The 25,775-nt window shown below is 32.1% G+C and overlaps 1 protein-coding gene across 1 annotated transcript; it reads right to left on the bottom strand.

The window, feature by feature from the left end:
* On the bottom strand, positions 1-24,970 carry LOC109604177 (cadherin-89D). Its single transcript, XM_049964487.1, has 20 exons — positions 24,916-24,970; positions 19,034-19,164; positions 18,601-18,756; positions 17,845-17,953; positions 17,580-17,782; positions 16,402-16,530; positions 11,801-12,274; positions 10,350-10,824; positions 9,807-9,959; positions 9,575-9,752; positions 8,907-9,262; positions 6,350-8,149; positions 6,157-6,293; positions 5,414-5,632; positions 4,246-4,334; positions 3,916-3,999; positions 2,572-2,640; positions 2,292-2,507; positions 877-1,230; positions 1-613 (listed from the first exon to the last, which is right to left on the bottom strand). Exons 1-20 carry the CDS (start codon positions 24,968-24,970, stop codon positions 343-345), a joined length of 5,658 nt encoding a protein of 1,885 aa, XP_049820444.1. The 3' UTR covers positions 1-342.
* Between the last annotated feature and the right edge of the window lie 805 nt (positions 24,971-25,775).

The raw sequence follows: 25,775 nt of genomic DNA, 5'->3' as shown, positions 1-25,775 counted from the left end.
TTGAGTTGCAAAAAGCTTTATTTACAGATCATTATAAAATATTTGTATTTACATTAACATAGTATATTGCACTTAGGGCCTTCAAAATAAATACGATTCATTACGAATATTTTGATATCCATTAAAAGTTTACATTACATTACAATATATATTATTAATAATTATACATGTTGAATGTACTTAAATATATGTATTTAACAATATTTACAGATAATACGTAATGGTAACTAAAGTGTGTTCATTTAACAATGACTTTCACTAGATCGAGAATGAACACATTAACGAACTAAGCACTTACCAAGTCCTATCACTTTTTTCATAAAAAAGAGATATTGATCAGTATTACATCGGATTGACCGAGCACATCATAAGTCTCTCCGTGGATCGTCTGAGCGCCGACGGTCCCGAAATGAGGAAGGCAGGTGGTGGTATGTGAGACATGGACTGCATGTGCTGCAGACCGCTCGCCTGGACCACGTCCTCGGTGATTGACCTGTTCCTCGATCTCCTTTGCTGCATCGTCCTGGTGGGCAGCGGGTTGCTGATCTGGAGAAGGGAGCTATCACGCATCTTGCGATGGTGGCCGGTAGATTGGAGCGAGTCCTCGTAGCTGCTGTAATTAAGTGGAGGTATAAATTTTGTTACGCGCGTACGTGGTGGGATGAAACTGATTTAATGGACACGTGGCGGTTCATTGACACCTTTCTAACACTAGCTTTTACTTCGAATGTTTGCAACAAAAAAGCTGACGCTGTTATCCGGGATTATGGAAGAAATGTTCGATTATTGTTTAATTAAGACGTGTTACCCAGTCCTAAGTATTAAAATAGCGGAGCACAGACTCATAAACAAGCATGCAAAGCAAAATCCACTTACTTGCTGCTCTCAGTCGACGACTGACTGCTGGACTGTCCACATTGACAGTGTACCGCTCCATCCGCAATTCCTGAGTCGTGTCCACTAGAGTGAATGGACGTGATGGACTTCTCTAGACATCCGGAACTCCTGCTCCTTTCCCTGTATCCCGGACGCAACCCGTTTACCCTCGGACAGCTAGAGTCGTGACGCAGGGGGTATCCAGCAGGCGGGTGAGTCATATCGTGACCGTGACCGCCGACCGTTGGATAGTGCATGGCTTCCTCGAACGTGGATGGATACAGAGCCGCTTTGGATAGAGCGCCCGTCGCTATGGTGTAACCCAATGGCTGAGAGAAACTCTTCTGAAGCAGTCTAGTGCATGCAAACAGAGGGTGAACACAGGTGGCAAGCAAAAGGGGAAATGAAACATCTATACCACATCCACTAACATTCACGCTACCACTAACAATTTATCTAACATTCGCACCATACCCACCTTTATTTCATATGATAACAAGATGAACTAAATTAGGATTAAAGGATTTTAAAATAGTTTTAAAACCATGGATACGATTTCTTTTTCCATTTAATTACAGCATTTGACTCAACCAAGACATAAATGACTGCAAACTTTTCGGATGGTCCGGGATAAAATGCAGCTGCTTTGCTATCGTTAATGGAATTAATCTAGTAACCTTGACCTTCAATTAGTTCAAGACTGGAAATCCCGGAGAATTAAAATTTATTCCGTTCGTTTATCATTGGATGTAAAATTTCTACAATTAGCGAGATAACTTGAAATGTTCCGATCCAGTTTAATTGTAAGTTTGTTTAGTCTCAGCTTAATCACAAGTAACAATTTCGTGATAAATATTTTAAATTCGTAATTCAAAACTGATAAATTCATCTCTACCCCTCTAAGTTTTAATATTTTTATGGGCAGCTCTTTAAAAATATTTGTGTTCCAACTTCTTGACGGTCAACAGAGGACTTTTAACAACTAAAGCTTTTATGGCCGCAAGAAGGACGACATAAATAACTTTCTTTCATTGCCAAGCTTTTAGTGCTTAAGAAAACTCAAATGCATCATTTTCTACGAGCTTCTTCGAATATTTATGGAACACTCAATAATGTGTTTTGCTGAAAAAACTTAAATGTTTATGTTTATTATGCATCTGTTCATACTCCCTTTCATATCATAATATATACACACCAGGGATGACATTTAATTTATTTATTATAATTTTAGTCCAAATTCAAACTGATATTGTATTTAACAAAAGTTATACATAGATAAAAATAATTTACCTATTCAAAAAAATATATTTTAAACATCAACCCGACTATTTACAACCACCAAAACGTAACTACATATATACACAATTCCACCCTTCCAAAATAAATATCTAAATTTTACACATGCTAGAATTTACCTTCGTTTCCTTCTACGAAGACAAATGACACACACTGCGGTGGCAAGAGCTCCAATGAAGACCACACATCCTAGAACCACAACACCAACCTCTAGGGACGAAAGAAGAACCCTTTGGCTCCTGCTATGACCACGTTCCATAGGACCACTTGCGACCGCCAAAACTTTTGGTCCCTCCAATTTTCTTTCGATTTCGTTGTGTTTTGTTTGAAGTATTCTGTGTTTGATTTTAGTTAGAAAATTATAAATTTATTTTTTCTAGAGAAGTTTATTTAACTTACTTTTGTAAATGATCCATATCTACAACTGTGTTAAGTAAGGGATCAACAGCATATAAATACATATCAGTCCTAAAAGCAATAAAAATAATTATAATGATTAAATTAACATTATTTACAATTGAAGGTTGTAAAACTCGATGCAATTATTGATTTCTGTTGATTTTTCATAATAGAAAAATTAAAATTACATTTATTATTATTATTATTATTATTATTATTATTATTATTATTATTATTATTATTATTATTATTATTATTATTATTATTATTATTATTATTATTATTATTATTATTATTATTATTATTATTATTATTATTATTATTATTATTATTATTATTATTATTATTATTATTATTATTATTATTATTATTATTATAAACGTTTTGAAATTAAATGTTTTATAAATAATTGAAGGCAATAAATACATAAATATTGATTTAAAAATAACCTTGTTGAATTAAAATATAATCGATTGATGTTTGATATGATTCTACAAAAGCATAAATTTTGGTCTTTGATGGTTAATTGGCAATGGCAAAAGATTTATCCAATTAGCTAAACATTCTAAAAATATCATTTTTTATTTCTTTGATAATTTAGTTGTTTACAAAAATGTGTACATCTACTTACGTTAATTTGTTTTCATAAAGACTAATATTACAGAGGTGCCAATTTACTTGTTTGGAAAAAGGACACACCGAAATAAGAAAACATGTGAAATCATCCCGAAAATAGGCTCAATTCATCAAATTTTTTGCGACTTGCCCCCTTATATAAACGATTTTAATATGATAAAATTGCTTTTATCTGAAAAAAAAGCACACGGACTGAAAAAAGAATGAAAATATATGAGATATATTACGGGACCGGCATATTTTTTATGTAATAAGGCTTCATACAAAATTGTAAAAGGTCCTAATATATTGCGGAATTATTGACACGCCAGAGGCAAATTACGTTGTATACAGTAAAAGCTACAACCATGGAGTGAGTAACTTTTAACCGTGTCCATATAGACAAAAAAACTTTGTAGGAAGAGTTTCATGTACCGGAATTGTTTCAAATTTAGATTGACCCATCAAATAAAGTTTATGAAATAAAGCAATGTTTTAGATACACACAGGTATAGTTTCATCTACAGCACCCAACTCAATTAATTAATAAAGCATAAATAATCAAGCTGTTAGAAATGACACATGGTATTGATTCGACTCATGAAACTTTCATTTTACCAACCGGCGAAAACTCGACAAGTCTGGACCGATGTGGTCGATATTCATTTCAACAAAATGAATTTGAATGAGCGCAAAATGGAGGGACAAAAAATAAACAAAAGTACTCACGCGCTGTTATCCACCTGATTTCTTTCGTTATGCGGCTCCAATTTCCTCACTCGAACATCGAAGCCAGTGGCATTGTACAGAGCCCTGAGAAATAATGATAGGACATTCCATAATAAAGCTAAGAGCAGATTTTAGAGTATAATTTCCATAATTCAAATCTTTTTCTACGTGAATTTAGTCACTGTGTTTTAATTGATATGTTGTCTTTCTAAAATTTATACTTTGAAAAAAACTAACTTCTGCGTACGGGCTGTAAATATTGTTTCATATTTTGAATTGGGATGGAAAAACTTTAATCCGGAAAACCTTTTTGCCATCAATAATACTTACGTTGTAATATTATCCATACTTTTTTCGACATCGGTGGGTTTCAATCCCATTACCATGACAAGTTGCTTCTGTTCATCTAAGACGTACACCTGTTGAAAGAAATTCATTTTATAAAGGGCTAAAGAAATTATACCATACATATTATTTATTAGTTCAGTATGAGCATTAGCTTTTTAACAAGTCTTGAATGTTCGTATCCGAGGTATTTGATAATTTACATTATTAAGTATGGTAGAGGGTAAAAAACACTCAGTTTTTTAATGTTATTAAAAATGTTGATGTTGTTTAATAAGTTGCTTATTTGAACAAAATTATATTAAAATATGAAATTTTAAACATCATGTTCGTTTATTAAACCTTTTTTTGCTCAAAGATACACAATAAAAGGTGCTTTTTATGGGAATAAAAGCTTTGTAAAATCTAATTTCACAAATCTGATTATGTCGGATTATGTACTAAAATAATAAAGAGGGCAATACAAATTTATGCTAAAACATAAATGAAACTTTCCATAAAACGTATTTAAGAGATTAAAGAAACGACTGAAGGAGAATGAATCCACATTCCCATTGTTATCTCAAGCATTTACCTTTCCAGGGAAGAGTTAATCAATCCCTTTATCCTAAAGGTGCTTGCGAAGACATTAGCAAGGAGGATTTGCCATCGTCCCCACATAAACACAATATACAAAAAACACTGTCATACTGTTTTATGTTGATGAGTTAATTATAATTATGTTTTTGTCCCAAAAATGTGGTAAAAAATTCTCTACCTTCTCAGGTTTTGATGCCTATGCGTGGAAATTTTTAAAAGGTGCACTGAACTTCCATTTAGCAAAATAAACTACCTGTGCCTATGTAAAATACCCCGTCACGCATTCCATATCTCATAATAATCCTACCATAATCCAACTTCAACGGCCGCATATTATAATACTTATTGTTAGTTATGAACGATGGTGCGTGCAAAATATACTGCTGAACCAAGTAAATGTAATTTTTGTAACCGTTTATCTAGTTCCAAATATATTATCCTTTTTGTTACTGAAAGAACATAATTAGGAAGAAACATTTTTTAATTAGGACAAACATTGCTAAAGGATCTGATGATTGGACCAGCTAGTAAAATGTAAGTAAAATTTTGTCAGGTAGTGTATAACTTCACTTACAAAAACGTTGGCGATGGAGGATTTGCCGTCGTCGGCACCGCGCCGATCTGTGGCCTTGACGTCGAAGCCGTAGACCTTGCCGGCGTCTCTGGCGAAGCTGGCGATGCTGCGGACCTGACCGGTGATGGGATCGATGGCGAACCGGCGACTCGACTCGTCCGCACGGCTCAGGATCTGGTAGCGAACCTCACCGTTCAGACCCAAATCAGGATCACGCGCCTAAAATAAAATTATAGAATATTTTTCTCAATTGCATTTTGTTAAAGCAAAAACTGTGGATGTTTTAATACGTCGTTGTTCAGCTTTCCCCTTCAGTTTAATGCATAATTTTGTAGTAAAAGCGTCAGAAAATTTAATAAATCTTTGACATCTAAATCCCCTTTCATGCACAGGGATAATCGAGATTTAGTAAATTTATCCAGTTATAATTTTTATCAAACGTAACTGATCCCACTCTATTAAGGTCTGATAAAAACTAGTCTAGTCTTGAATCATGTTTTTCCAAGGTTTTGCGAGTATAAAGTGCATTTCAGATATATTTGTAGAAATCTGATATGAATCATTGGGAATTGAAGTTGTTGCTCCTTGAAAGGTATGGAGTTTTGGTGAAATATAAAACCTGAACCAACATTAAACTATATAATCCAAATAAATACCACTTAAATGTCGTAATACCCGTCTGTCCTTCAAAATTGCAACAGCAAACAAGCGTCCCTTAAGTTAAATAAACAAAATTTATTTACCTGCAATCTGATAATGTGATAACCATAATTCGCAGTGGTCGGAACAGCGGCCACAATCGGTCTTCCGGTTATAGTAAACTTGGGCACGTTGTCGTTTACGTCCGTGACCCTGACAATTACTTTCACTTCATTGAGACCTGCAACGAACCACTTAAATAATTCCGGCTAATTACCCCCCAAAAAAGCTTCTCACCAATATTCCCCAGCCGTTCATTCGTAACCGGATAAATCATCACCGTCATATCTCTGCCCACTTTATACTGATCCAGCCTAATAATTAGCTCGTAGAGTGCCCTTTTTTCCCTGTCCGGACTCTGGGTAATATATAATGTCCCGTTCCTCGAATCAATTTTAAACGTCCGTTTTATTTCACTATTCTCTTCCGCCACGATGCTGTAACGCAATTTGTGTGATCTGTACGGTTCTGTTACGTTCAACGTGAGCAATTTCAATGGAACTGGAACGTTTTCCTCCACTTCAACTTCATAATATCTGTGGGCAAAAACTGGACGTTCTATTGTTTTAATATCTTCAGGCACATCAATAACGTTGACAACCAGCAAAGCTGTGGAACTTAGGCTAGGCGAACCCAAATCTGAGGCGATAATAGTGACGTTATGACTCTTGTCAGTTTCATAATCCAATTTTCCAATGGTGGTTATAACACCCTCTTTGGAATCGATGGTAAACAAGTTTTGTTTAGCTTTTCTATATGGAATATCAAACAGTATCAATCCATTGCCATTACCACTAAAGTCTGAATCATTAGCGAAAACACGAGTAATTGGCGTTCCTATTGGGCTGTTCTCAGCTGCGTTTGCATAATAGACTGGTATTTTGTCCTGGTAGTGCTGAGAGTTGATATTGCCCTCATAATTTGCAACGACATCATCATAACCATAGAAAGTTGGAGGATTGTCGTTCACATCCAAAACGTTGACTTCTACGTTCACCGAACTGTTCAAACTGGCGCCTTTAATAGGGTTGTCTTTGGCAATAACTTGGAACAAGTACTTGTCTTTGGTTTCTCTATCCAAAACACCCTCAACACTCAATACGCCTGAAGAAGATATGACGAAAGGTATGCCACCATCAGCTTCATTTGATTTAATGGTGTAGGAAATGTTGGAGTTAGGTCCGAAATCAGCATCCATTGCTTCGATCTTTCCTAAAACTTTTTGGGAATACGATGCTTCTTCTGCATCGAAATTGTACCACGACTTTTTAAACACTGGAGGATGATCATTAACGTCTTTTACTAAAATCCTAACAGAAACATTATCCTTCAGTCCACCTTTATCAGCAGCGGATATATTTAATCTGAATTCCGATTCAGGTGGGAGAGTCCTCGCGATTCCAATTTCCCCAGTTATCGGATGTATCATGAAGTACTGTACTAAATGGAATGGTTCTGAAGACGTTTCATGTGGTATGAATGTCTCGGAGATCATCTCGTATTTGATGATAGCGTTTTCACCGATATCCTTATCCTGGGCTATGATTTTGACGAAAGACGTTCCAACATTTATATCTTCCGGTAAAGATATTAATGGTGAAACTTTTTCTTTGGCACGCCTGGCTCTCAAAAACGCCTGTGTCAAAATATACACTCCATCACTGCTGTTTTTCAATGGCTCGAAGTGTCCAACACGATTTCCAGCCTTGTCATAGTCTAAAACCACTGCTCCTTTATGTTTGTAGACGATAAACTGAGTAATAACAGGAGAATTATCATTTTCATCTTCGATCTTGATGGTAAGTTTTGCTTCGCTGTACAATCCGCCTTTGTCTTTGGCGACCAAACGTAGGTTAAAAACGTCTATTTGTTCTCGGTCCAAAGGTTTATCGGAACTCAAGAAGTAAATTTTGCCAGTGCTTCGATCAAGACGGAATAAATCGCTTCCGTTCCCGAATATCGTTACTGTGAATTGTCCGTTTGCTCCCACGTCTTTGTCCGATACGTGAATCAAATAATTTAAATCTACTTCTGTTCCTTTAAAATGAGAAAAAACTTTCATTACAGACCATTCCTAAATTTATAATTGTAACAAATACGTTTTAATGTGGAGCCAAAGAGAAATATATCTTTAAGTTTTTATGATAAATTTGGCACAATTCCATTACTTGAGACAAACCGAACTTACGATATGATTGATGTAAATATTTGAAAATACGCCAAAGAAATCTTTGGATTGAATTGTTTTCTTTCATTTTAGACGAGACGTTGTTATATTGAAGTTGATAATGACTATTTTTGATAAAAGCAATTTATATAAATTAAATTGAATTATCATAAAGACACCTTATAACATTTTTTATTGATGGGAATTTCAAATAAGGAAAATTTAATAAAATACTTAAATCTCTGAATTTAGGGACATCATTTAAGAAATAAAAGGGCAACGTACTCTTAAATTAAAGGTTTTAATCATTGATAAAAATCTCATTAAAGAGTAGAAAGTTATTCATAACTTTAATTAGATTTTTTTAAAAATCTTTTACATAAGCAAAAACATAACGGAGATTAAAATTGTGTACTGAATAATTTAATTTACAATATAATTAAATTTTAGATTGTTCTAATTGTCTTATTTTAATAGGACTTTTAATATGATTATCTCGACTAAGTATGCATTAAGAGTAATTATAATTAAAATAAAGATTAAACGCTGTTTAATTTTCTCATCTTTGAAGTAAGTGTAAAAATGTACAAATGTACACATATAATACTGTAAATACTTAATCCTTACCCGATTTGCAGTTCTCTTTAATTTTCCCCTCGTACTTATTCCTCTCAAAAACAGGTTTATTATCATTTTCATCATCAACATAAACAGTGACTTGATAAATGCCTGTGCCACTTATTGTACCCTTGTTATACTCAGCAATTATGGTTAGTCTATAAACATCCCTAATTTCCCTATCAAGTGGCTTTTGAGTGAAAAGTGTTCCATCGCTTGTAATTGATATTACATCAGTTACGTCTTTTTGATTGGCTATCGAAAACTTTAGGGCGTTCGTAGAAGAGTTTTTAAATCCTAGTTTTCCTATTACAACATTAGGCAGGTTTTCCTTGACGTGAAATTCAATCGGGGCACTACCAGTTCTGAAACAAATTTGTTTAATGGAGGTCAAAGTTTCACCAACTGTTCGTCATTAAATATTGAGACAACCCAGAAGTTTTCATAGCTGATATGAAATTTAATCGTGGTATAAATTATTGTAATCTGCAATCAATGCGCATATAGGCATTATTTGTGGTTTTACTATCACAGTAATCAATGTTAGCCGCAGCCAGTTAGGAATTTCGAATTATTGATGCCCATTGAAAATTTAACATGCCTATGCATGCTACGATTTATTTATTACACAATATGCCTATAATATTTGATAAACAGTTTAGATTAAATTCACTTACTTCATTAATATAGTCTTTTCGTCTTTAGGATCCACCACGTGGATGGTAACGTTTGTTATTAAATTTATTTCTCTTTCGTTTGTAACTACAGCTTCAAAATCATAATTTTGTCGTTTAAATTTACTTAGTTCATCCACTACTGTTATTGTACCAGTTTTTTCTTCTACAGCAAATGGTACTGAAAAGAAAGGTAATTAAAAACGGTAAATTAAATAATAAAAACTACTGGTACCTCCTTCATGGTAACTGTGAAGTAAGTCATACATAAGCGGTGATATTTCCTCGTTTATCCTGATTTGTCCGACGCTGGTTCCAATGTCTACGTTGCCACCCACCCAAAATTCGTAAGGAGCTCCAACAAACTCTGGTAATCCTTTTATGTTTGCTGTGTATTGGAATTGAAATCAATTATTACATTAAGCTAAACTTATAATAAAAAATATATTAAATTTAACATCGTGTAATAAATCCATTTTATGGATCATAAAATATTTATAAAACTTTATTTTATGTTTGTTTACTCGCTAAATGTTTGTGTATAATAAATTTGTACATGGATAATGGAATATATTCCTGCGAGTTAAAGAGAGCCTGCTGCGAGTGAATGTACGCTCCATCTGTTGAAGAATGGTTGTACTCCCTTTATTGATTATAACTTTCTCCTGAGATCTAGCTTCCTGCTTAACGTATCGTACAACAGATGCAAGCAGTTCCAGCAGAATTTGACAATTTAAATGTGAAAATTTTACAAAATCTATCGTATTTTATTACAAACCTCTTGCACTTTGATCCCTGACATCCACAGTTACCACAGCCAAAGACGTTCTCCTCTCACTGGGATTGACGGGTTGATCTGACGCCTCCACAAACAGCAAATGCCTAGTCGCCGCCAAAGGCGTCTGTGTCACCGTCAATTTACCACTCTTCGGATCAATCTTGAATGGCAACGTATTGTTCGGCGCCTTTTGCAACGAATAACTGACCAGCCCGTTCCTGCCCAAATCCGGATCGATGGCGTGTATCTGTCCCACGAAATCGCCTCGTTTCGCATCCGTTCCCGTTATGAAGTCGTACAAGTTGTTGGGGATGAATGTGGGGTTGTTGTCGTTGGCATCCAGCAGGGTGACTTCGATGTTAACAGAAGAGGCACCGGGTTTGGTTGTGACGACGCTCGGGACTTTTTCTTTGGCGTAGACGCGCATGTTGATGGAGGATCGTTTCTCGCGGTCCAAAACGCTTTGGTCTCGAACCTGGGGAAATAGCATTACTTACTGGTGTATATTTCAGTAACAACATTCCTCAGTTATTTTATAACCGAATTGATCACCTGGGATAATTATAAATAACTATGCAATAATTTAAAGAAATATTTTCTGTGGTTCACTGAGTTCAGTTCAATTTAAATTCCTTTTAATTTATATTATTATTAAAATCGTGTGTTATTAAAAATATTTCTACATCTGAACATTTTAGACTATTTTTATATTTACTTCCTTGTTATACACGAAAGTACTTCGTGGAAACAATAATAAAGATATGTACAAAAGTCATTACATTACAATTATTAAACACGTATATAAAAATATTCTTTCACACATAGTTAACGAGATCATTCTCACGATCCGAAACTGTTCCTTTGCTTTAACCTCTGGCAATTTGAATGAATAATTACACAGAATAAAAGGGTAAGTAATAAAAAAAAGTCTTCTTCCTATTACGTTCTTGTGCACACATAAATATAATGAACATTATGTTTTAATTTTCCTCTTCCACAAAAGTAAACTCATTAATTTTTAATTTGCAGTTAATGCGTGTTTATTATGTAAGGCCGACATAATAGATTATTAAGTGCGGAAGAGCATTCTTAGTGTTAATTATTCACAGGAATTTTATATATTGATTTTCAGCATTATTAACAGGAGACATAAAAGGCCACCGCTGCAACAATTTCAAAATAAACGATATAGTAATTGCTTCCTATTATTAAGGATTCGTTTAAGTTTCACCATATTTCGATTTTTGTCGTCTATGTTATTATAAACAGGATACGTGTATTATTTTTTAAGATATTAACATTATTTTATTGGTTCTGTGTAATATATGTAATTATGATTTGTAAACGAACCAATTACACGCGTTTGTCGTAGGTGAATAAATGTCATTGTCCCCGACAATTCTTCTAAAACTTTGATATAGTAGAATAAAGAAAAATTGATATGAACTTACGGTGAGCCATCCACTTCGGGAGTCCAAAGTAAATGCTCCACTTTTATCGTCCAGTTGATAAGAGAATTCCGCATTGTCTCCTTGATCTTGATCGTTGGCAACAATTTGCAAAACGCTGAATCCATTGGGCAAATTTTCTACGATACTGATGTTGTAAAAGTCCACCTCGAATTCGGGCAGGTTATCGTTCAAGTCCACAACTTCCACCTCGACTCGTGCAACTCCGGTCTTCGCGGGATTGTCTATTTGCGACGCCTGTATCTGCAGCACGAACGTGTTGCCGGGAAGCGATCTTTCGGCGTCGATGTCGATTTCTCGTTCCAGAAAAAGTGATCCGTTCACGTGATCCAACGAGAACAAATGCCGTTCGTTGCCTGCGATAATGTCATACCGAATTGGTGAATCGATGGCGAGATCTTGATCGAACGCGAATATCGGGGGGTCGAACTTTAGACGGTGATGTATCCTACGTCCCTGTAACAAACCAATGCAATTAACCTGCTTCCAAACACAAATGGTCTATGTTCCCTGAACAATAAATGTTCATCTAAACCTCGCCAACTGCTGTAATGTGCATTAAACTAGTAAATAAAGCTAAGTGCTATGAACTGTACTTACAATTTTTTCAATGGGGCGAAAGCTTATGAATGGAGTAGTCACAGGCAAGAGCAAATTTACAATGTGATAAGGAATGTTATTCATGCTGAACATAATTGGCAATGATTTTTCACCATGTTCTAGTTCATTAACTGCTAGTATTTATTTCAACGCTGTAGTTTCTAATGTTATTTATTGAATTCCAAATACTTACAGATAATAATTAATTCATGTATATAATATAATTCAAAGATAATAAACGCAGCATGTATATTTTTTGTTTAACTTCCGACATTGAAAAATTGGTTCCTAGGCACCTTTAATATATGTTCTTTAAAGATAAGTCGTTAATTTTAATAGGAAGGTCCCCCTCATCCTAGTTTTCCATTTTTTCTTCAGTTCCATATCTCGTCATTACTTGATCGTACAAAAAATTTCTATTTACATTTCTTGTAGGAAATTGAACGCTTTACAAAAAAAAATATTTTACAATTTTTTCACAACTCTTACGTTTAAAAGTTATCGGAGGTCAAAGATTAAAGAATTTAACAAAAATTTCTGTTTTATTTCTAAATTTTATTACCATTTAGGAAATTTAACACTCTATAAAAAGGCCTCTTGTGGTTAATCGATTATTATAACCATTTAGAAGATTCGTATTAGAATTTTAATAATTTTTAATAAATATTTTAAATTCATTTAAGTCATGAATTTGGAGATAATTCATTATATATTTCAGAAAAAATAAATTTTTTACTCAAAAAATATCACTATATATATCAATAGAAAAGAAAAAAAGTAAATATATTAAAACTCAGCTGTTAATTATTTAGTTATAGTATATACAAGAAGACACAGGCTCAGGAGCTTATGAAAAACAAAATTAACAAATTCTCCAACAAATATTCAATTACAAATTTTATGGAGAAAAATTGAGTTACATATTAAATAAACCCGTTGAAAAATTCTAAAACATGATACTAAATTGTGATAAGAGAATAATTATGAAAAGAAAATATTGTTAAAAATTGATTAGAAATATATTCCATAACAAAAGATAAATCATAACTTAGAAATGATTAAAGTAATTGATTAGTCACAGGAGAATTTAATTTTCTACAAAAATATATATCGTACATTTTATAATACTTACTTATCTAACGAATTATAAAATTTAGAATTAAAAAAGAAACTTATTAAATTCTTCAAACTTTGACCTCCGATATCTTCTAAACGGTAAGAGTTATGGTAAAATTGTAAGATTCCTTTTTTGTAGAACGTTCAATTTTCTACAAAAAATGTAAATAAAAATGTTCAGTACGATCTAGTAATGGCGAGATATGAACTCTGCTAGGAGGAACTTCCTAAGAGCTCATCTTAATAGAGCATTTTTTAAAGGTGTCTAGTAACTAATTTTTTAGTGTCGAAAGTTAAACAAAAAGAGGTGATTTTTTGGCTCACCCTAATGTATATATTAGAAGAATGAATCGATAACATAAGTTTAAATCAATAATAAATTCTAAGTGTTACGTGAATGCTACAACAAGTATATTTTAAATTAATATCAGAAATTTAATTTTCCATTTTTCAATTATTGTTAACATCAATATTGCTTCCAAAGCAAGATTAGTTCAGTCGTACCTTAATAAAAAAACCGAACAAACCACAAGTAAAAATAATGAAATTAAAAACTAAATGAGAAGAAACCACAGAAAATAATAAATAATAATAAAATGAAAATGAATAAAAAAGAAAAGAGTGATGAACATCATATATATTCTAAAAATAGTGAAATTCAACGAAATTAAATTCATAAAAATTCCAATCCAATGAAACAATGATAATTTTTGCAATGCAAAACCGTTTTCTAAATTTAAATTAATATATTCCAAAGAATATATTATTTGCAATTTAGTAAATAAATTAAAAATTCATTGTTTATTGATAACATATTTTTTTTAATTTTAATTTTTTATAATTATTATATAAATATTTGCTATTTATTATATATATTTGCTATTTATTAGTATTAATTCTAATTTTCGATAATTTTATAAATATATTATAACTGTTCAAATAATTACGAATAAAATTCTAAATTATCTCTTTTATACTCAAAGACTTATCATAAAAAATATTTCTTGGCTTTCACTAATGTTGTTAATATAAATAACAATTAATTATTAATTATATTAAATTTAACGTAACAAAAAGTAATTATTAAAGTTTTTAGTAATAACATTCTTTAGTTACCAATTTTATTAAATAGGAGACTTAACGTAACAAAAAAGCAATTATTTATGTTTTTAGTAATAAATACTTTATCTTTAATTTTACTTTTCACCGTTTTTAAAATTGAATACATGCATTTTTAATAAACCAAACTGTTTTCGATGTGTGGGCTTATCATATGTGAACTTTCTTCTGTGAATAAATTAATTCAATTAACCAGAATGGATTTATATAAACATGTTTTTAACAAATATTTGTGAATGTTTCTCTATATTTCGATTATTAAAATTAGGCGTTTGTGATTAATTTAAATATTTAAGTTGTTCAATTTTTTATCTTCTTGTTGTGCAGACACACATTTGTCTTAATGTAAATTAATGTGGTAATTTTTTTTTAAATTTGAACAGAAAGTCTATTTCGTTTTTTTAGTACACAAAACTGTTAAAAATCAGCAAAAAATGCAAATTCCAATCTGCATATCCATCGCGGCGAGACACCATTCATAAAACGCGAAGGCTGAATGTATAACAGCAACCCATCAAAATTGCCCAACTCGGTCAACATGCACAAAGAATAACTGACACTATATTCATTGTATAATTTTCGACACAAAACACAGATTAAACAGCAACATTTCCTTTAAAAGAGTAACGTTTCCTGAAAACCGACCATCAAACAAACTCCATTTTGAACAAAGTAAACCTAATTGTATTATCGCCAAGATCTTAATTACGAGGCGTGTTTTATTGTTGGTACTCATCAATGTGCAACAAGATTAACTTTAATTATCTGTGTTTTGTTTCAGTCTTTAATTGTAACATTCTTCTGATGCTATTAAAATGTAAACTATTACACAATTTGGTTTAATTTTTCGTTAGCATTCCTTTAACATTTATTACAGTTTGTACTTTGTGTTATCTTTTTAAAAGCATCGCATAGTTCAATTTAATGTATCCACCCGATAAATGGTAATCTCCACTATAATTATACCGGAAAAGCAAACCATGTATGGATTGTGGTATTGCACCACGTACCATAAACGATTTTTTCGAGCCCAAGCAAAATTACCTTGCCTGCATCTGGAAACATTAGCAATGGTCTAGTTTAAACCACCTTTATTATATTGAGATAACACTGCTGCAATTTATTTCTAGTGCCAAACAAAATTATATTACACGGTAGATTTATTACGACGTTGTGTTCACCGGATATTAAAGTTTTTTCACAATGCGTTTTGCTGGTAGATTAGACCTATATTTGTAATGTATCCTGTCGAGAAGGAGATTATAATTATTGATTAATTAGTTACAGTTGAAGAGGAAATTTTATTTCAACATTTACGTAAGGTCCAGAAGTCCTTCGACATTTCTAATTTATTGCTAATAATTGAATGTTTATTGTTATATTTAAGTTTATACACATAAATCATTTTAATGAAACAAAATGTTGGAGAATGGGCAAAAAACAAGCAAATAAATTGTGTCCGATTTCCATTCCGATGGAGAAATTGTTATTAAGCGGATAAACTAAATTAAATTGTCATTTAGATTTATCTACGCACCACGTGATATAATAACTGAATTCAATACCAATTGAGATTCCATACACTCGGGTCGAATCAGAAAAGTGAGAGTGGCTTATTATCATGAAAATATTTTATTTAGTTACGATATATTTATTAATCTAATCCTTTATTAAGAGGCTTTTAATTTATTGCTTTCACTTTATGAAGATTATAATGGAAATTTATTGTTAACTTTATTTGGACTCACCGTAATGGGATAGAATTCTGTGATCTTGGTTCTGTAGACGCCTTTAGTGAATTTTGGCGATAAATCGTCGTTGTCGTTTACAGTTATTCTTACTGTTGTGTTGGTACTTCTTGGTGGGGTTCCTCGATCCTTAAATAAAAACGTATATTTAAAATATTAAAGAGCCTAATGTAAATATTCTCAGAAATTTAAATGAATCGGTGAATAAAAATATTAGGATAAATTCTAATTCTAAAAGTTGATGCTTTTATTGAGGTACTACTTAAAGATCTTGATAGAATTGATGTTTGTTCAATAAATATGATCCCATCAAATCAAATTAAATCAAAAATCCGTTTACATAAAAACACTTTCATAAAATGACCCAACACCTACCATAACAATTAGCCTGCAACGTTAGTTTTAAAACGCTCCAGCTGAGCATCTAGAAAGCGTGTTAGCATTTAATAAATTTTTTAATTATAAAGAATCACTTTTTCTTTTCCCTGCGGTCTATTGCAAGTACGACGAACTCTTTTTCATGGCAAACGAAATGAAAAACACAATCCGATAATTGTTGCATCATTTTATTTTATTGACCGCATAATTACTAACAACTAAAATTCACTGATAGATGTTGATTGATTAAATCGGGTTAAAGCGATGTTGTTTAATATTTTCTTGTCTTAAATAATTTAAAATTTTTGTCTTAAGAAGTACTGGTACATATTTTATGTTCATGACCATGCAATTCTTAAAGAACAATGTAAAAGCACACTTCTATAATTGCAACTGTTGCATGAAAAGTAAACTTGAACGATTATTAATATAATTATAATGAATTAATCAATAATTAACTGGATATCCTTAGTTAAAGACAATTATAATTTTTTTGACTAGGCGTTTCACATTCTAATAACTCAACTTTCGACTTTGAGCTATTTGCAATAATTACAGGATTAAAAAGGATAATTAACCAACGTTATGCATGTATAAAAAAACAATTATGCAGCAAAAGCTAAAATTATAATTGTTTAATGATCCAACAACATTTTTGCAGTCCACATAATAAACCTCAGCAGTTGCTCGAGTGCTTTGCACTAACGACGAACCATTACAGGACTGTCTAAATAGTAGTAATACAAACTGCACTCATCTCCTTGATTCTCACTTAAAAACACGACTAAATAGCTACTTACGGATGCTGTGATGGTGAGTAAAAACTCTCGATCTCCTGTGTCAAAGTCCAGCGACTTCTTAAGTATCAGGAATGCCTGATGACTGCTCTCCAGTGCAAATTTGCCTCGTTCGTTTCCAGACACTATTGCGTATTGCACATCCGAATTAGGTGTGTTCGGTTTGTCCCTGTCCGTTGCTCTGATGCCTCGGAATATTGTCAAGCCTGGGTAAATATTTGGTTTATGAATTAGTTTAGTGTATTTTTGTAAACGAAGGGTTTTTTACCGATGGGAGTCAGTTCGTCTACAACCACGTGGTAAGGGGCCCCGGAGAAAACGGGCGCATGGTCATTGATGTCTTCGACGTACACCGTGACGGACAGGGAGGATGTAATCTGCATACAAAAGCCAACAGATCAAACATCATCCGGCTGAATCGCCGTTCATCTACATTTCAAACCAACTGAGCTTCACTGTCTAATGCAATCAATGTGTGTGTATTTTGCAACTTTTAATCGCTGGTAAATTGCCGTTCAAAACACACTGATCATTCTCTGTAATTGGACATTCAAGTAATATATCCCGGATAAATTATTATAGATTAACCAGTGCGACCATATTACGGTTTATCTGTAAGTGGTGCTTCGGTTAATAAATAAACTGGAAATTCATAAACAAGTAAATAACTGAATGTTAACTGTTAAGAGCACGCGAAACAATCTGGTCATTAAAACAACAGCAATCAAAACTATCATTTCAGTCGGTTCAGTCTCAAGCGTGCATTTGACTTAAGCCAAACAAAAATAAAGCCACAAATCGTGCATATCAGTCACTTCTCGTTGCATTCAGACCGTCATTCCGGTAACTGTCATGCAGATGTTGCCGAAGAGGTTCGCAAGAAACCTGCTGGCAATCTGCTTTTTTGATGTACCGGTAACAGATGCTGAAAAACTGCTGTGATAAGCGTTACTGCTGAATTATTTCACTCGGCTAAGCGTCTTGAAACTGTTCGGACGACGTTACCAAAATAACAAAGACTTACGGTGTCCTCCCCGTCGTGGAAGTCGCAACTGACTTTGAATTTGAGCACGTTCCTCGGATTATCCGAGTCCACGACATCTTCCAATGATTTGGCTAGAAGGAGAGACACGGTCGTCCGATTTAGATCTCTGTATGTGAAGTAGTGAACGTCCTCATCCTAAATAATAACAAAAATATGATTAACGGATATATGATGTAAAAAAAGGTTAATTAACGAAGACAAATTATAAAATTGTGATGGTCATGTTATACGTCGACCATAAATCAAATCTTATGAGGTGAGCTCATTTCAGGCATCTCGATCGACAAGTTTTTAACTAAATATGTTGTCGGACGTAATTTTGTGATTCGCAGAAGCAGAAGGTACTACTTTAACAGTTATTTATATCTGTAGATGACACGATGGTATCAATCATTATTATAGCTGTGCTTACCTTGTCGACAGGTTGAAGGTATAAGTTGTTCCTGGGAAAGACATTGATTTTCAATACTTCCTCCCCGATAGGTAGATTTTCGGGCACACGCACGAATCTTAAATATTCACCCGGAGGATAAAATTGACAACCTGAAAACAAAAAGGAGAAAATTAACTGACCCAGACAAGAACTATAAAAGCGTTGACTATGAGAAAATCAATCAAATCCCATTATATTTAACAGTAGTCAGATAATAAAATTAGTTATGACTCCATTAATAACAGTACTGCTTGATAGATTTCTATGTTCTTGGATAAATCAACTAGGCTAAACAGTAGATTTGAGATTATTAGAGTGGATCCGTCAAAGTACTTTATAAAATTAGATGCTTATTCAAGACCATTTCGACCGGAAAGATCGCCGTCTACTTCAGGGAAATAAAGAAATTAAAATAAATAGTACGCACAAACATTGTTTTAATGGCACACTTCGTTGGTAAACAATAATGGATTATTATATTACATTCTGGTGAATTTGCCTTGATCTACAAAATTTTATGATAATGGAAACATCAAATTTTATTTTTATGGCATATTATTTATAATTTAATTACCTTGTTAAACTAAACTAGCAGATCTTTATAAATATTTATATATATTTTTACATTGACAAATAATGATCTCGGTAAGAAAATCAGTATTACAAAAGTTAATCATAATATTTTACATACAAAACAGAAGTGCTGAACGTAATAGGATAAATTTTAATGACAGAATAAACTCAGTTTTAACTTTCAATTGTCCAACCTCCTTTACATATTAAGAGAAAACTTATAATACATAGTTCTTACACATCTGCTCTGACAACATAACATTACTTAAATTACATAGTTTTTATATTCTAATAAAAACAAAAAAGGACAAGAATTCTAAATATAAAACTCTAAAAATTATCAATGAAATAAGCTGAATTGTTGAATGTGATAATCATATGAAACAACTTGGAATTTTATAATTATCAGAAAAATTACAATAATTTATCAATTAGTATTCCGCAGTTTTCTTATAAACTAATTACAACATTCAACACACTAATTACTGACCAACATTTACAAAGTGCAGAAAATAATTTAACGGATAAAGTTTGTCTGCATTCTTTCGTAAATGCCGCTCTGCTAATAATATTTATTTTTAAATTAATTCAAAAATTGTTGATAGATTCAACAGTTTTATTACTTGAAAATGCAGTATCAAAATAATGTAAATATGCAGACTCATTTAATTTAATTATTTAATAGTTTAAATAATTTGAATACCTTGATTTGATATTGTTGTAAATTTAATTACAGACATGATTAATCAAATACTTGTGTTAATTGTAAAACACAATACCAGATTTCCATTCAAAGGAAACCAAAATTATCACTTACATTGGTCAGTTACATCGTCACGTTTTTTTAAAACAATAATCAATCGTAACGGTTGTGCACAAGAAAATTGGCATATACCACGCCAAATTGTTGAAAAATTAAATTAATTCTGATTTCTAACTGTATGTTGATTCATTCACGTACATGTCGATAGATACGCAGCATTTCCGCTTTAATGTTATCCCACGGATGTTTCGTGTTGAGATATAATCGAAAATTTTATTACAAATACATAAAATCTATAACCATAACTTGCAAAACCATAAAACAATATAATTGTTCAATATTCAAAATTCCTAGCGTTTGTTTTATTGGGCACCGTGTGGAAATTGTTGTTCAGAAATCATTAAACATGAATAAGTGACGATTATTGTGTAAGTTGAAGATATTTAGGATTTATTGAAATTAACGTTTATTCTGTTATACAATTTATCCGATTTATTGCAGTCGATGTACAAATGTTAATTTATTTGATTGTGTTTATGAATAGAGAAATTGATGAGGTACGATTTTATAAATTTCATTCCTATTTAGATGTAGTGCAAGAAATGGTCTGTATTTATCTATATAAGTAAAGTTTTGTCGATGTCTTCAACCTAGAAACATTTTTTTTTCTTTAATCTTAAATAAATTTTCCCCTTTTTATTGATTTCAATTAAAATAATTTGTACAGAACCGATTTGTTAGATCTAAAAATAACATTCAATTGTTAGATGTGTTTAAAGATTTAAGAAAAAAATACTGTTCCTCTGTCACATTTGTTTACAAGGCAACCACACATGATGAAATCCGTTTGCAACCACTGTCATTGCCGGGAAGTTGCTTGTACTACATGAATGTTTGTGAAACGGTTTCCTATTTCAGTGGGCTAATATAAAAATAATCGTATTATGTTTGCATTGAATAGATGACCAAACAGCTAATTTACCAAAACCGGATCATCATGTCCTGCCCATAAATTACATCACACTGTTCATAACAATTAAGTACTTGGTAAGTGACAAAACAGTAGCTATCTGTTGTATAATTTAGCTAAATTGTCTAAAATAATGGGCACTCTTCGTTGTTTAGTGAAATGCCACTTTCAGTATTTCATAAAACTGATGAAACAAAACGATACCTTAAAAATATTAACATAAATTTCACAAATAGACCGACCGAAGTGCAATAATGAACGTTTAAAAAGGGAATTGTAGAAAGTTTCAGGAGCCAAATATGAACAAAGTCGGAATTGTTGACTTGCATCAGGCTTTGTCAATCGAGACTTGTTTTGTATATTGTGCGGATTATAAATAAACAAATATATACGTTTGAGATATCGAAACGAGGAACGCAACAAATGAAGGTTACTGACCATTTTTTCGTTCCGTAACTGTTCATTTATACCGATTTTCCGTATTCCCGCGCCATGTCTACTTAGTTACTCGGTTTATCAATTATATATGGATTAAATGTTACTAACTTGTTGCCAAGTGTAATCGCTATTATTACAGTAATGTCCATTTTATGTGGCCGTGGCAATAATTAATTTATTATCTGAAAATGGCAGTGTAAATTACACATTTTAGAATTTTTGTCTGTGACTTAGAAGGTCAATTTCAATATGCAATCATTTATTGTTACTGTAATTCTTGATATTATGGAGTCAAGTTTAATGATTAATATTTTACTGTCGGGTTTAAACGAGACCTTTAAGAACAATCAGGGATAAATTGCTTTTAATTTTTTTAAATTTATCATCTAGAATTTTATTTAAATTAATTTTTTTTCAATTTTAGTTTACATAATTTAAAATCTAAGAAATGTTTATAAACAATAATACATGCAAAGCTTCGACTGACAATTTCCGTGTACATTTATGTAATTTTCGCCGAGAAATCTATTGAACCTGTACAAGCAACAATTAATCACTTTGAAAAGTTTATTTCTGTGAGAAGAAATGTTACGGCCAGTCTCATGTTCATTTTTAAGACTTGCGAATTCTCTGATATTCATCTGGACTATAATTAAGCGAAAGTTGAACAATTAAATGTGGTCCAATGCAGGATACTAAACAAGTACGCGATAGGAAGTTGAAATAAATTGGAAAATTGGATTTGTTCCATATAATTTAATTTATGATACCGCAATTAATTATTAATATACGGCGGCATGTGCAGATACATCAATAGGCTTATTGCGCCATAAATTTAACAATGTTTGCTCTTGTGGAAGTCTGTTTTGTTTTGTTTTTAGAAATTGCTACTGAATAAGTCAAATACATTTCTAATACATATAGTAAATTGATACATTACAAAACCTATGCAAAGTAATTTGACATTTAAAACGAGGGCAAAACTAAATAAAATTCGGGCTTGTTTGAGTAATACATCAAAGATACGTTTTTTTTTTAATTATATAATTCAAAGAAATTAACAGTCTGTCCGATTTTAATTAATAATTTTCACTAAACTAATTGCGTACATGAATTATTGTCTGTGGCTGTTCTCTATGCTCTAAATAACCCGTTAGGTAAAAATAGCGTTTCTTTGAAACTGAAAGCATTCTCACCGTCTTCAGTCTCATGAATATTGAATATAGAATTTAAAAGATAAATAGTTCATTAGATAAGAAAATTACTGTCTTCTGATGAATTCGCATTAAAGGAGTTTCAGGACTGTACTAACATTGTAAATTAATTAGTATGCAAGAAAGCAAAATTAATAGTAATTATTTATATTACAATAAATATTTCAGCAATAAAAGAAATTGTTCTGTTAGAGTATAAACAAATTGTTTTAAAAATAAAAACCATAAATGATATTTAATTTTTTTACCACGTCTTTTTATTAATTTAGTTACTTCCTGGTGAAGACATCAATTGGTAACTGATCGCTGTAATAACTAAACAAGTAGATTCCGTTAGAGCTTAAACATTTTAAAAGCAATTTCCGCATATAACAGAAAACGTCAGAAGAACAATTCAACATTCCAATTTTTTCTTAGACCACAAATTAATATCGTTTATTTTTAGATATTGCAGAAAATCTTCTCACGTATATCTTCTGATCTAAACAGAATCTAATGTGTTTAACACCTACTTTAATTGGCGGGACGCCCCATTTAATATATTTATAGTTGAAATTAGTTCTCATGTTCTGGATTTTTCGAACAATAACAATATTGTGCTGAAGTCACACGTAGTACGACTTTGAACTATAACAAGAACACTGCCAGTGGTAATGAAAATTGTTACACGTATGAATGGTACATGGAGTACAAGACTTTCTCTTCCTCATTGAAAAAAAGGGACCGCATCGAATGGATATATCGAATGGTTCATTTTTGTTCATACTATAATCGTAAAACAGGATTGCAACACAAACTAAAAATGGTTTCTATTAATGATTGAAGTAATTATGTTTTTAATAAGCCCAATTTCGCAACTCATTTTCAGATGTTAATTCGTCTATTGTTGGGAGGAGTAACTTCTTCAAACGTGCGAAATACTTTACAATTGTTGAATCAAACAAATATGTTATATAATCTGAAGTTGGAATGTAGAAAATGTTTAAAGCGTTATTGATTGATGTAAAGAAATTTCAATTTATTTAAACGTTTGAATAGACTGGGTATAATAACAGACTGTTATTTTTCAGAAATCGTGGTTTTCAATACCGTAAAAGTATCGCGTAACAATAACTAGAAAATTGTTTGTGCTATTGTTAAGTTTTAGGTCAGATGTCGCATTAAATAGAAGAGAACCCAGGAAAAGATTCCGAAATTCAATAAAAGTAACCGCCTATGTTATTTTGTAATTAAATAAAAATGCAACGATTGTTATTTCCCAATGAATCTGCAGATAAATATCTAAACGATCTTCGCTAATTATCCAGTAATTTCATGAAGCAACTGAAATTAAAAAACCCCTATAAGATCACTATCAACAATTTTTCCAGCGATCAAATAAAAGTGTAATTGCAGGTTATAAGTTTTTGCGTAATCCCATTTTCAGTTTAATGGGTGTCTTCAAAACACAATTGTGGGTAAAGCCAAAGTTATAATCATTCAAATCTGCACAAGTTTACAGTGTTAATTTACAATACCCGGAAATGCGAATGTAAAATTCGTAGAGGGAAAGCCGTTGAATGCACTACTTATGAAATTTTGTTTGTTTTATGTTGATTTAATTTGAAGCTTGCCTCACAATACACTTCTGATGTTAATTATACGTGCCTCAAGTTTATGTGACGTGTATTAAGTAATCTTGTCTAATGAAGGTGTTTCAGAGAATGGATGACATTTTTAATTACGATAAATGAGAGCAAAATGATGGGTTACCTAATAATGAAATTTAATAAACGTATGACAAAATTTACTTTTAAAACTGCATTATATTTGCTCACCAGTGTCGTATTATCATCAAAACTACTGTGGATGTCGGTATTGTTTAACAATGAAACTTAATATGCATATGACCGAATTTGCTTACCAGTAGAATAGTGCAGTACTACTATCACTAAAACTGCAATGGATCTCAGTATCATGTTGTGGCTTCATTTGAATTAATTAAGGGTTGTTGTGCTCCCTTCTACCTCCACCATATCTGAAAAAGTAAAATAGAATAGGTTAATGTTTATGGCTTAAAATTCCCACTTATTCGGGGCAATGAAAAACAATTAATGCTTCTGCAATTATAAAGTCAATCAATTGCAAATAGGCGAAGATTTACAAGACATATAGTTGCGCCTTTTTTATTGTTCATTAACAATTTAGCAACTGTAACAAAAAGCTAAGACAATTAACACTAATAAGGCATGAAAAAAATGTGATCTTCAAACAAGTCCATTTTAGACCGACAAATAGCCTGCAAAAGGGAACGTGTTAAATCTGCATCCAATTTGGTCGCCTAGTAAAAGTTGTTCGCTGATCCTAAATGCACCGTGTTATTTATATTATGCAATGCAGAACTATTCGCGTTTTATAATCCGTGAATATGTTTTACTAGAGCAGTCGTCCAGTTGAATTCGAAAGTTGTCTGCATAATTAATTAGATTCGAAACAAGAAGTTTTTTACTTTGTTGTGATGGCGTTAAAATAAATCCTCATCTCGCCAAAGGGCAGATAATGTTATGTAAATTAGTTTTTAATTGGCTTTGATCTGTTAAATAGACATAATGGGCAATTTTACGCACCAGAAATAAGCAATCAAGATCACAGAGGATTGGAGATTTACATACTAATTATCTGATGTCTTCTTTAGGATTACGCTGTTGAGAAATGGAGACTCGGCATGAATATTATTTATTATGTGTGCATTTTTCGATTCAGAAGTTTATTAAATTATTTCAA

This window comes from Aethina tumida, chromosome 3, assembly GCF_024364675.1.
Source record: "Aethina tumida isolate Nest 87 chromosome 3, icAetTumi1.1, whole genome shotgun sequence".
In the NCBI taxonomy this organism is placed as follows: domain Eukaryota; kingdom Metazoa; phylum Arthropoda; class Insecta; order Coleoptera; family Nitidulidae; genus Aethina; species Aethina tumida.
Note: the sequence above shows the minus strand (reverse complement) of the source record. Positions and strands in the feature narration are given on the sequence as shown.